Genomic DNA, 13,104 nt, shown 5'->3' with positions numbered 1-13,104 from the left:
GGTCTAGTTTTTAGCAACGTGTCATTTTAAATTGTACGTTTTCACCTGAATTTTGTACAGTTTTCACCCAGAAATTCTCGGGTCATTTAATATATTTTTACTTTAGAAAAACGTAACCTATTTGAATAAAACGCTTGCTGTAGTTTGTCCATAAATAACAAAACGGTATACTAGTTTAAGTTTACGTTAAACAATAATATGTACAGTGTCTGTCGACAGGCATCTCATTACACTTTTTCAAATTCTTGTAGAAATTCCACAGTCAGTTTTTAAATGGTTATTCTAGAGTAGTCCTTAGATGAGCACAAGTAAATGTATTTGCTTATTCTCAAACAACCCCTTTACCCCACTTGGCCTTCTCATTACCGAAACAGCAAAAAAGCTCAAATTGGGAAAGTGTGACGTGAATTTTATTGTATAATATAATTTTAAATATTTGTATTTTCAGTTATGTTTAACTCTGGTCTTTTCATAAGGGGAACAATTTTATTTGTTTACTTTTTTTGGACAAACTGTTGCGGTAATGAGAATTTTGTGGAAATTGTAAAATGCATAATCTGATGTAAAAAATATCCATTTCATAATTATTTGTATATAAATACAGATCCTAATCTCAGTGATCAATTAACATTTTGTGAAATGACACTTGATACATTTTTGGGTCAAATGTAGGTTTTGTGATAATTACACAGTTGGCCAAGTTGCATATGTTTTCATAGCCAGTATGAAAAATGTATGCGCTCACTAAGTCGCTCTGGATAATAGCGTCTGCTAAATGACTAAAAATGTTTAAAAAAATAGCCAGTTACATTTTGAGTGCTCAATTTCAAGTAAATATCAAGTAACAATTTGTCATGGGCTACTTAAAGGGCAACTCCACCACTTTTCATTTTCATTATCCAGCACAATAAGTGTCAATGTGAAAATGGCACGTTTCTAAGTTTTGTAGAAAAACTAACAAAAATTAAGACATTTTAAAAACGGTGATTTTCAAACAATGAGATTTGCGGTGACGTGGAGAGTGTTAGTTTTTACTCTATTTAGAACTTAACGGACATCTAGTCAAAAGCTCAAACCAAGTTTATTCACACACTGGGTCAAACAGCTGCAGAAGACAAAGACATGTTTCCACAAGTACATATATTTATACCCTCCAATGGGTGGAGTTAACTCCTTGCACATCTAGACAGCCAATACATCTCTGTTGCTAGGCAGGAACTTAAGTGGTTCCTCTCATTGGTGTAGTCATGGCCCTGCCTCCTATGTGTGTATGTCATAGGACTGTTCCTCGACACTTCACCTAACCTCTGCCCATATTCCTCATAATCCACAGCTATCCAACCTTATCAGTCACCGCAACCAAGTGTAACTTTCCAGACACAACCTCCATTGACCCCACCATATACATTCCTCATACATGTAACGTTTACATTTTAGTCATTTTAGCAGACGCTCTTATCCAGAGCGACTTACAGTTAGTGAGTGCATACATTTTTCATACTGGCCCCCCGTGGGAAACGAACCCACAACCCTGGCGTTGCAAGCGCCATACTCTACCAACTGAGCTACAGGGGACCTGTAACCATTAACTTCTGGTGTAGCAAGTATTTCAAACTACAACCCAACAGTCCCTCCTTTTTGAATAGTAATTCCATACTGCAACATCAAACTTTGAAATTACTTAGTGGGGGAAAAAAGTATTTAGTCAGCCACCAATTGTGCAAGTTCTCCCACTTAAAAAGATGAGAGAGGCCTGTAATTTTCATCATAGGTACACGTCAACTATGACAGACAAAATGAGGAAAAAAAATCCAGAAAATCACATTGTAGGATTTTTAATGAATTTATTTGCAAATTATGGTGGAAAATAAGTATTTGGTCAATAACAGAAGTTTCTCAATACTTTGTTATATACCCTTTGTTGGCAATGACACAGGTCAAACGTTTTCTGTAAGTCTTCACAAGGTTTTCACACACTGTTGCTGGTATTTTGGCCCATTCATCCATGCAAATCTCCTCTAGAGCAGTGATGTTTTGGGGCTGTCGCTGGGCAACACGGACTTTCAACTCCCTCCAAAGATTTTCTATGGGGTTGAGATCTGGAGACTGGCTAGGCCACTCCAGGACCTTGAAATGCTTCTTACGAAGCCACTCCTTCGTTGCCCGGGCGGTGTGTTTGGGATCATTGTCATGCTGAAAGACCCAGCCACGTTTCATCTTCAATGCCCTTGCTGATGGAATGAGGTTTTCACTCAAAATCTCACGATACATGGCCCCATTCATTCTTTCCTTTACACGGATCAGTCGTCCTGGTCACTTTGCAGAAAAACAGCCCCAAAGCATGATGTTTCCACCCCCATGCTTCACAGTAGGTATGGTGTTCTTTTGGTTTCATCTGACCATATGACATTCTCCCAATCCTCTTCTGGATCATCCAAATGCACTCTAGCAAACTTCAGACGGGCCTGGACATGTACTGGCTTAAGCAGGGGGACACGTCTGGCACTGCAGGATTTGAGTCCCTGGCGGCGTAGTGTGTTACTGATGGTAGGCTTTGTTACTTTGGTCCCAGCTCTCTGCAGGTCATTCACTAGGTCCCCCCGTGTGGTTCTGGGATTTTTGCTCACCGTTCTTGTGATCATTTTGACCCCACGGGGTGAGATCTTGCGTGGAGCCCCAGATCGAGGGAGATTATCAGTGGTCTTGTATGTCTTCCATTTCCTAATAATTGCTCCCACAGTTGATTTCTTCAAACCAAGCTGCTTACCTATTGCAGATTCAGTCTTCCCAGCCTGGTGCAGGTCTACAATTGTGTTTCTGGTGTCCTTTGACAGTTCTTTGGTCTTGGCCATAGTGGAGTTTGGAGTGTGACTGTTTGAGGTTGTGGACAGGTGTCTTTTATACTGATAAGTTCAAACAGGTGCCATTAATACAGGTAACGAGTGGAGGACAGAGGAGCCTCTTAAAGAAGTTGTTACAGGTCTGTGAGAGCCAGAAATCTTGCTTGTTTGTAGGTGACCAAATACTTATTTTCCACCATAATTTGCAAATAAATTCATTAAAAATCCTACAATGTGATTTTCTGGAGAAAAAAATTCTCAGTTTGTCTGTCATAGTTGATGTGTACCTATGATGAAAATTACAGGCCTCTCATCTTTTTAAGTGGGAGAACTTGCACAATTGGTGGCTGACTAAATACTTTTTTTCCCCCACTGTATGTTTGACCCACAGTGACAAATGAGGGATATGGCTTGAAAACGTACCTCAATCCACGGATGGAAGATGTAGCTGTACTTCTAAGTATCCCATATCGAGAAGATTGAAATACTACTAGTTTTTATTAAACTGCCTTTTTTGTCAGCATGCTCGGCTAGCCAATGCTAAAGCAGCCCATTGGATTCTATGAAAATGCAACACCTAGCGTTGGGGTGAGTAGCTACTGGAAGTGTTGTGGAATCCAATGGGCTGCTTTACATTCGTTTCGATTTGAAGGAGAAGGTACTTACTACTGAACTTCAAGTCAAAACCATTCCGGCTATTGTACAACCTGAGTATGTACAGGTCCATTAAAGCAAGTAACTAAGATTTGAGGGAGAGGCTGCATCACTTGCATGGTGACCAATGTTGACCTTGTTGAGGGCGCCAATGCTGCGCGAGGCGGTGTCTGTGTAGAGTCGGCTGTGCAGCATCAAGGCACGACCCAGGAGGTAGAGTCGCAGGAACATGGGCAGAGCCAGCACGATCTCCAGCTCTGTCTCTGACAGCATGGGGGACATGGCTTGCCATGACAATGGCAGACCCACTGGGAACGGGTGCACCGCCGCTACAAACAGCTCCAGGGTGATCAGGCTCACCCGCTCTGTTGTCATGGCAATTTGCCAGTCCTCTGATCCATTATCATGGATGTAGAGCTAACAGTGATGGGAGTATGGGTACAAAGCCATGTCAGAGTTAGAGCATAGAGGAAGTACAGTGTCACTGAGAGTGTAGTCAAAGTGTAATAAATGATATAATGAGAGGTACCAGACAAGGTTGCCCTCTGTCACCATCTACTTTCCTCATTAGCAATAGAACCTCTACTATACTATAGTCTGGTATATAACAAAAACTATTGTAGAGTAGAATGACTTCAAATAATCTAAGCTGAGGGATCACATAGCTAGTTTAAGATAGTGAGAGTATGGGCAGTGTAGTAGGTAGTCAGAGAGGCGAAATTACCTGCACCTCACAGATGTGGTAGGCAATGATCAGACCCAGCAGGAAGAGAGAGGACAGGCTGATAACACACTTCATAGCCATGGAGTATATGGAGCTCTGTAGGGAACACACATGTAGTGTCATAGTGTCATTTGTCTGTCATAGTTGACGTGTACCTATGATGAAAATGACAGGCCTCTCTCATCTTCTTAAGTGGGAGAACTTGCACAATTGGTGGCTGACAATACTTTTTTTCCCCACTGTATAAATGAACAAAAAATAAAACATGATTAACATTCACAGTTGATTTGTCTATTTACACCTCAGAGACTTATGAGCTCTGATCTAGAATCGCTCTATGCACACTCTTATTTCCATCTCCCGTCGGTCAACTGATAATGACGTTTCAGCTGGAGCTTTTGACTTTCTCCATTTCCTCCTTCGGGTTCCTAAGAGAGTGATAGCACATGACTTGAAAAGCAAAAATATTATTAATAACGCGTTAAGCTGTGCATAATTATATGCAAAGGAAAAACGAAGTTTGATAACATGACGATTCCCGCTCTCTCTTCGCCTGACTATGCCTTCGTGCTGGGTTCCACAAAAACATCCTCATGCTTTCACCCAGTCTTCCCCGTCAGGCCACAGGTTACAAGAGGTGTTCCCAGGCCTGGTCATTTTCACTTCGCTCCCCATCTTCTTCCTCCATGATCACCCGATATACATGTGCAGTGACCTTAATCAACTTTACCTCGTCCTGAGGTAAATCAGCACTGTATATATGTTTCAACATCAATGCACTCAGAAGGTGATATCACCCGCAATGCTGACAAGGTAACCCCCTGCTACCACTAACACTGCCCATGATGCATACTTCAAGATACTCCTTATTTGCGCTGTAGTCCATTTCCATGCTGTTACTATAGCATCATTCTCCACTACTACTGCTCCTTCAGTTACTGTCCCTACAGCGACTGCTGTGAGAATAGCTATTGCATTGACTGTCTCCTGCTCCTGATCTATTGCTTTTCTGGTTCAGTGATAGATCTAGGACTGAATCTTTCAGATACTCCCTACCTGTCTCCCAACTCATACCCGGTTTTCTAGCCAACATCTCCAATGACATCCTATGTTCTGCTAACGTCGGTATCTGTGGATAATACTTCCCTGTGCTTAGGTTCAGTACACATCTCATCCCAAGGCTGATCTACACCCCACCCCTTTGTGAACACCCTCGTTACAGTGTAAACTTTGGGTCCCAATGGTTGATACACTGCCACCTTCTGACACTTTCGGTTTACCGTCACTCGGTCCCAATCTTCTGGTGGTTAGGAATGAGGGAGAGATTAGTGCCGTTGGAAGAGTATCCAACCTTACAAAAGTCTTGAGTCACATGTTTCTTAATTACACACTGCAGGAGATGTGATGCTATTATTAAATTGAACTTCCCTTCCGGTGAGGTGGCCTCCTGTATACAGGGATCTGTGGCTATTCTTTCAAGCGTTGTACCTTCTTTGATGAACCCCTCACTGAAAGTTGACAATAGTGTCTGAAATGACAACACTATCTCTGCTACTCCTACCATGATCTGGGTATGTGTAACATTCAATTGAACTTCATAGTTGTCTCTATATTGTGCACAGTTAGCTGTCCTTCCTCTCCTACGAGCTATCCCCTGATATCACTATACACAGAGGAGTGGTATCATGCCCCAGAGACTCTGATACCCCCTTCCTTCATTTATGAGCCACACAGATCTCCGCTCCAGTCATTCCATTCCGCTTTCCCAATTCCCCATAACGTTAATGCCTTAGTTTTTGGAACTCCACATAATACACTGATGTCGGTCCTGCCAGACTCTGCAACTAACCCTTCTATGCAAATATTCTGTCTCAAATACATGCCCCATATGTACTTAGCCTCCGGCTACAAATACATTTGCACATAAATCATTCCATCTAACCCATAACACGCTAGTCACTACTGCTAGTCCACTTATATAGTTATAAACATACTAAAACATGCTCAAGTCAATTTCCAACAATCCCTGCTCTGGAACAATGATCACTCATGTTCCACGATGTTGATGCGAATGAGATTGGGAAAAGAACCGTCCATCCTTTCTGTTCAATGCCAATGGGATGCTAGTCTCCATGCCAGTCTCCTTCATCCTCGGGTGTCAAAGCAAGACACAGACTATGAGCCTTGTACGTAATTAACTGTACTGTATCATCCAGCAAGCCATATGTATTGATGCGCTTTAACATTAGGATTCTGATGACATGGTAAAACGAAACCCCTACTATCAATGTCCCCATCATGGTTAGCCCAAGCTATCATCTAGTGCAGGGGTACTCAACTCTTACCCTACGACGTCCGGAGCCTGCTGGTTTTCTGTTCTACCTAATCATTAATTGCACACACCTGGTGACCCAGGTCTAAAGCAATCCCTGATTAGAAGGGAACAGTGAAAAAATGCAGTGGAACTGGCTTCAAGGTCCAGAGTTGAGAGGGATCCAGTGGGTTCTCTAATAACCTCCCTCTCGGAAGGACACAAAAAGATAAGGTTTCCTGGGAGGAAACCCTCCCTAGACTCAATAGATTTGAGCAGTGCACGCTCCCCTCACTTTGTGCTCTCCTCACAGCTTAGGGGCAGCGCACTCTCGCTCTTCCTCTCCTTTCCGAATCATAATTAAAACAATTGATAAATTATTCAACCCAAATTTAGAATGACAGTCCTTAGTGCTTCACGTTGAGCCTATCACTCAAATTCAAGACCCTCAACTTAGCACACACCGACACGGTTAGAATGTACATTTACAAACGGGGAAAATATATAGACAGTATACACTACATTTAAGTCATTTAGCAGACGCTCTTATCCAGAGCAACTTACAGTTAGTGAGTGCATACATTTTCATACTGGCCCCCCGTGGGAATCGAACCCACAACCCTGGCGTTGCAAACGCCATGCTCTACCAACTGAGCTACACGGGACTACTTACACTACCAGTCAAAAGTTTGGACACACCTACTCATTCAAGGGTTTTTCTTTATTTTTACTATTTACTACATTGTAGAATAATAGTCAAATAAGACATCAAAACTATCAAATAACACATATGGAATCATGTAGTAACCAAAAAGTGTTAAACAAATCAAAATATATTTTATATTTGAGATTCTTCAAAGTAGCCACCCTTTGCCTTGATGACAGCTTTGCACTATCGCCATAACTTCGAGAGAGGACAGACCAAAACAACAGTTTAAGGCATTTCTGATTCAGAAAATCCAAACAACTATATACCGTATGACAAATTATTACCTTCCCATTTTCTTACAAAATTCCTAAGACAAATGTCAAAGAGCATACCAACACACTGTTGAAACCATTTTCCGAATTGGCTTATACCCCCTTATCATTCTGGCAACCTCACCACAGAGTTACCGGGTCAGGGAGTTAGAGGGCTAACCCTTAGGGAGAAACCCCGACCATATAGCAGACCCAATCTGGTGAGATTTGTATCGAAACAAAAATGAGCAACCAAAACAACAACAGCAATACACTTCTTCATATTATACTTAAATCTACCCCAATGTCTCTATTCTTTCTAGTGAGGTTGATCAGGCCTCACCAGAAAGTCAGGACAATGGTCATTCAACACCATTAAGTATTTTATTTCCCTGTACTTCAGAAACTATTTAAAAACATTTCAAACATTTCCATCATTCTGCGTACCCAGTTTACAACCAAATTAAAAAAGACCCACACAATAAATCAAACACGGAATTAACACCACTAACAAATATTTGTATGCTGTGTGTGGTAAAATGTAGGGCAAAAAAACAAACAAATGGCCAGGCCTTACTTATTTGGGAGCTCCCTCTACGGCCGGATCCGGATACCTTTATACTATACAAAACTGCAGAATCTCACTAACTGCTCTCCTAAGACAACAGCCTCGGGAAACATTTCAAAGAGAGAGTTAAGGACACCCCATCCTCTCCTGGAAGTGAAAGTGTACATTTCGTTAGTATTCACTATGCTACATCTTAAATCAGCAACACAAAAGTTTAAATTACAAACAAAACATGATAATGATAAGTCCACTGTCCTCCCTCCAATCATTAATCGTTTGTTTTATTCCATCCCAATCGTTTATGTACCCTTTATGTAGCCTGTACTACCCTTAGACACAGCGGCATTTCTAACAATTTACTCCCCTATATGACTGGCCTCTCTTTTCCCCCATGATTTTATGTAACCCTTCATGTTCATGAACATTTTAAAAGGTAATTTTAGGTTTGGCAACCCCAATGCTGGCGCCTGACACAATTGCTTTTTCAAAACTCTACAAACAATTACTCACAATATTAACTCCACTCTAATTTCTCGTGACCCCTACTCCCTTTCGTCAATTCTAGAAATCTATTTCAGAATAAGACGGAATAAAGTGTCTCACGAGATTAAAAACACCCCAAGGTTTTCTGAGCTTGCAAGGAGTGTTTGGCCTGGTAATTTTAACTTGTTACCTTTTAGAATCCATTCCCCTGGCATTTCGTATTGATTCTTCCAACCCCAAAATTGGTTCCAAACCCGTCGCTATGTAACATTATCCGGGTATTGTTATTGGTCCTATGGAGAGAGGGTAGTAGTCGTATCGCTTTCGATTCTGCCCCTGTTACCCTGCTGAATGCTGGATCACATGCCTCGAGTGGACTACCAGGCGGGAGTACGATAGTTTCCACCAGCGTGGAATTCTAAATTCGGCCCTGTTCCCTCAGGAAACAGATAAATTAACCGGGTCAGGAGCTTCTTTCATTATGCTACACATTTCAGCAATACTCAGCGGCTGGTGTTGAATTTGGAGTCGCGTTATAGTTTGGCCATCTGGCAGTATGGGTTTCCCTCCCTCTGGGAGTCTGCCCGGGATACTAAGTCATCGCAACTGCATGAGTACGAACCGGGCGCACCTCGCTATTGTTTCCGGGATCTATGATCCAGTCCGGGACTACTATGTCTGGACTGGTGATACGTCCCTCTGCTGCCTCTCTCAACCCGTAATGCTCTTTTTCCTCTATAAGAGAGGGATATAGCGGATACATTACCTGTTTAGCCTGGGATACTTGATATCCCGGGGCGAACGGTGGGGAAGTGGCGAGAGCATATACCCTCCCACAGGTGTTCTGATACTGCTGGAGGGTAGCTGTAAATTGGACTTTATTTCGATTATTTTACAGAGCCCTCGCAAGGTCCTGGTTCTTTTCATCTAATTAATGAGCCCGCCCTTCTGCTATTTCAAATGTTTTATTAGTTGCCTCATACTTGTCAGTCATCTGGACAACATGACCCTGCATGTCTTTCATTTGAGCTTTATCGGTTCTACTCTTCTGTTGATAAAACGGCGACATCAAAACGCCTGTATATTGAGCTTGAGATTTCTCACTGATGTCATGGTGCCAGACCACAACAGCATCTCTGAGTTCTTTATTTGATTGGAATTTTCCGTCAGCAGGGAAATGCTGCCGAATTTGATCCATGTTTTTTTCTTTTTTAGCAGAATTGGTCAAATGCTCTTGCACTTCTTTTAGCGCCTCTATGACTTTATTAAACGTTTCTTCTTCTAGCCCCGCTTTAAAAGGAGAATGGTGGCCGTCGGTGTCCATTTCAATAGTTATTATTCTCAAGCCTCTCCCGACGGTGTCCAAGGTGTTTAGATCTCCTCACCCACGGCTCTAATACACGCCAATTTTAACAATTTTTCAGGTAGTGATACTCACTTCCCGGAGAGTAGTTACGGTATAGGTGCCTAATAATTTGGTCACGGGACCTGATACCTTGTATTAGAACCAAAACTAAAGCGTCTGACAATTTATTACTGGAGAATACAGGAGACCTAATGTCTTCTACCAGTGACACACTTCAAATATCACTGCTGTTGACAACACACACAACCAAAATTATTCACAGTTGTCTTACTACTTCCACATAATCTGTCACGGTTCCCCACCCCAATAGGGCCTAAACCAACCTCTCTCCTTATTGCTACTGCCAATACACTCAACTCATGTTCAAACAACGTTCCAATATCTTTTTGCTTATCTAACCATGCATGAGGCTCTCCTCCAGAACTTGTAGGCAACCTTCTATCGCCATCCACATTCCCACTCACTGACCATGTTTCATCTTTAAGCACAGATATTCTCAGATATCTCCTATTCTCCATCGAACGCACTTCCTGCCTTTGTCCCTACATGGACTACTTCTCTATAACCTATCGTACTAGTACATGGATGTGCCAATATTTCTATATACCATATAGACAACAGACACTTAAACAGACTCCAACCCCTGTTGTGGAAAATAACCACTATACTTTATTACAAATAAGGTCTTACAGAGTTTTTGTTGCATCAAGAAATGACTTTATTAAAGTTTTCAACAAAGCCGATACCCGTCTGCAGAGGGGCACACATCCTTAAGGTCTCCCTCCATCTTATATAGTCCTCTTCAGTTTCCCCGCTCTTTTATTGCTCCGCCCACTTCCTTTGTCCCTTAGGACGGCTGAACTATTACTCCAACCAATCATCCGCTCCCCTGTCTTGCACACACACTCATGTATAGTTTAAACATGACAAGGCCCTAAATTACACAAACCTCACCCCCTCATGCTGTAATCAATCAAGAAGATACCAAGGAGACAAAGGTCTAGCCCAAACTCTATTCAACCCTGGTGCCGCTCCCTTCACTGTGTTTGAAGAGAGAGACAAAAACAAACGGCCCAATTCAGTTAGCCACAAAGAATGTTAATTATATGTTCATGATTAACTCAATTTTATCTGATAATCCATTAAAAATACACATCACCCCTAATCTAACCTATTAATGGAGGCTAATTCCCTCCTGAACACGCTGTGCCCTCAGTGCTCCAGTCTAACCTATTAGGGGGCTAAACCCTCCTGAACACGCTGTGCCCGCAGTGCTCCAGTCTAACCTTCTGGTGGCTAAACCCTCCTAGGCATGCAGTGCCCGCAGTGCCTAGTCTAACCTTCTGGTGGCTAAACCCTCCTAGGGACCCCAACCCCTAGGCCTACCGGTAGAATTTACAGTGGGCCTACTAAATAAACTCAGGCTTTTCTAGGTCCGTATCCTATAATTGCTCAGCCTATGATTCTCATCTCCCCAAGCTGTCAGAATCAGAATGAGTGGTAACAGGTGTAGGAACTGTGCCTACCTTGTTTTTTTTTGTGCCGGCTCCTGCTCCACTGATTCGGACTCTCCAGTTCGACTGTAAATCGTGGTGAACCCTGCTCACAGAGCCAACTGTTCGGTTCTAAATAAACAGAGTAAAAACTAACGGACAACTAGTCAAAGCTCAAACCAAGTTTATTCACCCACTGGGTCAAACAGCTGCAGAAGACAAAGACATGTTTCCACAAGTACATATATTTATACCCTCCAATGGGCGGAGTCAACTCCTTGCACATCTAGAGCCTTTACATCTCTGTTGCTAGGCAGGAACTTAAGTGGTTCCTCTCATTGGTGTAGTCATGGCCCTGCCTCCTATGTGTGTATGTCATAGGACTGTTCCTTTTCACTTCATCTGACCTGACCTCGGCCCACATTCCTCACTAATCCACAGCTATCCAACCTTATCATTGACCGCAACCAAGTGATTGCCTTTTCCCTCACTTAGTAACTTTCCAGACATATAAACTCAGCAAAAAAATAAACGTCCTCTCACTGTCAACTGCGTTTATTTTCAGCAAACTTAACATGTGTAAATATTTGTATGAACATAACAAGATTCAACAACTGAGACATAAACTGAACAAGTTCCACAGACATGTGACTAACATAAATTGAATAATGTGTCCCTGAACAAAGGGGGGTCAAAATCAAAAGTCAGTATCTGGTGTGGCCACCAGCTGCATTAAGTACTGCAGTGCATCTCCTCCTCATGGACTGCACCAGATTTGCCAGTTCTTGCTGTGAGATGTTACCCCACTCTTCCACCAAGGCACCTGCAAGTTCCCGGACATTTCTGGGGGGAATGGCCCTAACCCTCACCCTCCGATCCAACAGGTCCCAGACGTGCTCAATGGGATTGAGATCCGGGCTCTGCGCTGGCCATGGCAGAACACTGACATTCCTGTCTTGCAGGAAATCACGCACAGAACGAGCAGTATGGCTGGTGGCAATGTCATGCTGGAGGGTCATGTCAGGATGAGCCTGCAGGAAGGGTACCACATGAGGGAGGAGGATGTCTTCCCTGTAACGCACAGCGTAGAGATTACCTGAAATGACAACAAGCTCAGTCTGATGATGCTGTGACACCGCCCCAGACCATGACGGACCCTCCACCTCCAAATCGATCTCGCTCCAGAGTACAGGCCTCAGTGTAACGCTCATTCCTTCGACGATAAACGCAAATCCGACCATCACCCCTGGTGAGACAAAACCGCGACTTGTCTGTGAAGAGCACTTTTTGCCAGTCCTGTCTGGTCCAGTGATGGTGGGTTTGTGCCCATAGGCGACGTTGTTGCCGGTTTTGTCTGGTGAGGTCCTGCCTTACAACAGGCCTACAAGCCCTCAGTCCAGCCTCTCTCAGCCTATTGCGGACAGTCTGAGCACTGACAGTCTTGTGCATTCCTGGTGTAACTCGGGCAGTTGTTGTTGCCATCCTGTACCTGTCCCGCAGGAGTGATTTTCGGATGTACCAATCCTGTGCAGGTGTTGTTACACGTGGTCTGCCACTGCGAGGATGATCAGCTGTCCGTCCTGTCTCCTTGTAGCGCTGTCTTAGGCGTCTCACAGTACAGACATTGTAATTTATTGCCCTGGCCACATCTGCAGTCCTCATGCCTCCTTGCAGCATGCCTAAGGCACGTTCACGCAGATGAGCA

At 43.1% G+C, this 13,104-nt stretch overlaps 1 protein-coding gene across 1 annotated transcript; it reads right to left on the bottom strand.

The window, feature by feature from the left end:
• Positions 1–3,159: 3,159 nt before the first annotated feature.
• On the bottom strand, positions 3,160–4,299 carry LOC121585752 (small conductance calcium-activated potassium channel protein 1-like). Its single transcript, XM_041902060.1, has 2 exons — positions 4,219–4,299; positions 3,160–3,911 (listed from the first exon to the last, which is right to left on the bottom strand). Exons 1-2 carry the CDS (start codon positions 4,297–4,299, stop codon positions 3,567–3,569), a joined length of 426 nt encoding a protein of 141 aa, XP_041757994.1. The 3' UTR covers positions 3,160–3,566.
• Positions 4,300–13,104: the final 8,805 nt, after the last annotated feature.

This window comes from Coregonus clupeaformis, chromosome 17 (assembly GCF_020615455.1).
Source record: "Coregonus clupeaformis isolate EN_2021a chromosome 17, ASM2061545v1, whole genome shotgun sequence".
NCBI classification, from domain to species: domain Eukaryota; kingdom Metazoa; phylum Chordata; class Actinopteri; order Salmoniformes; family Salmonidae; genus Coregonus; species Coregonus clupeaformis.
This window is presented reverse-complemented; position numbering and strand designations above follow the sequence as displayed.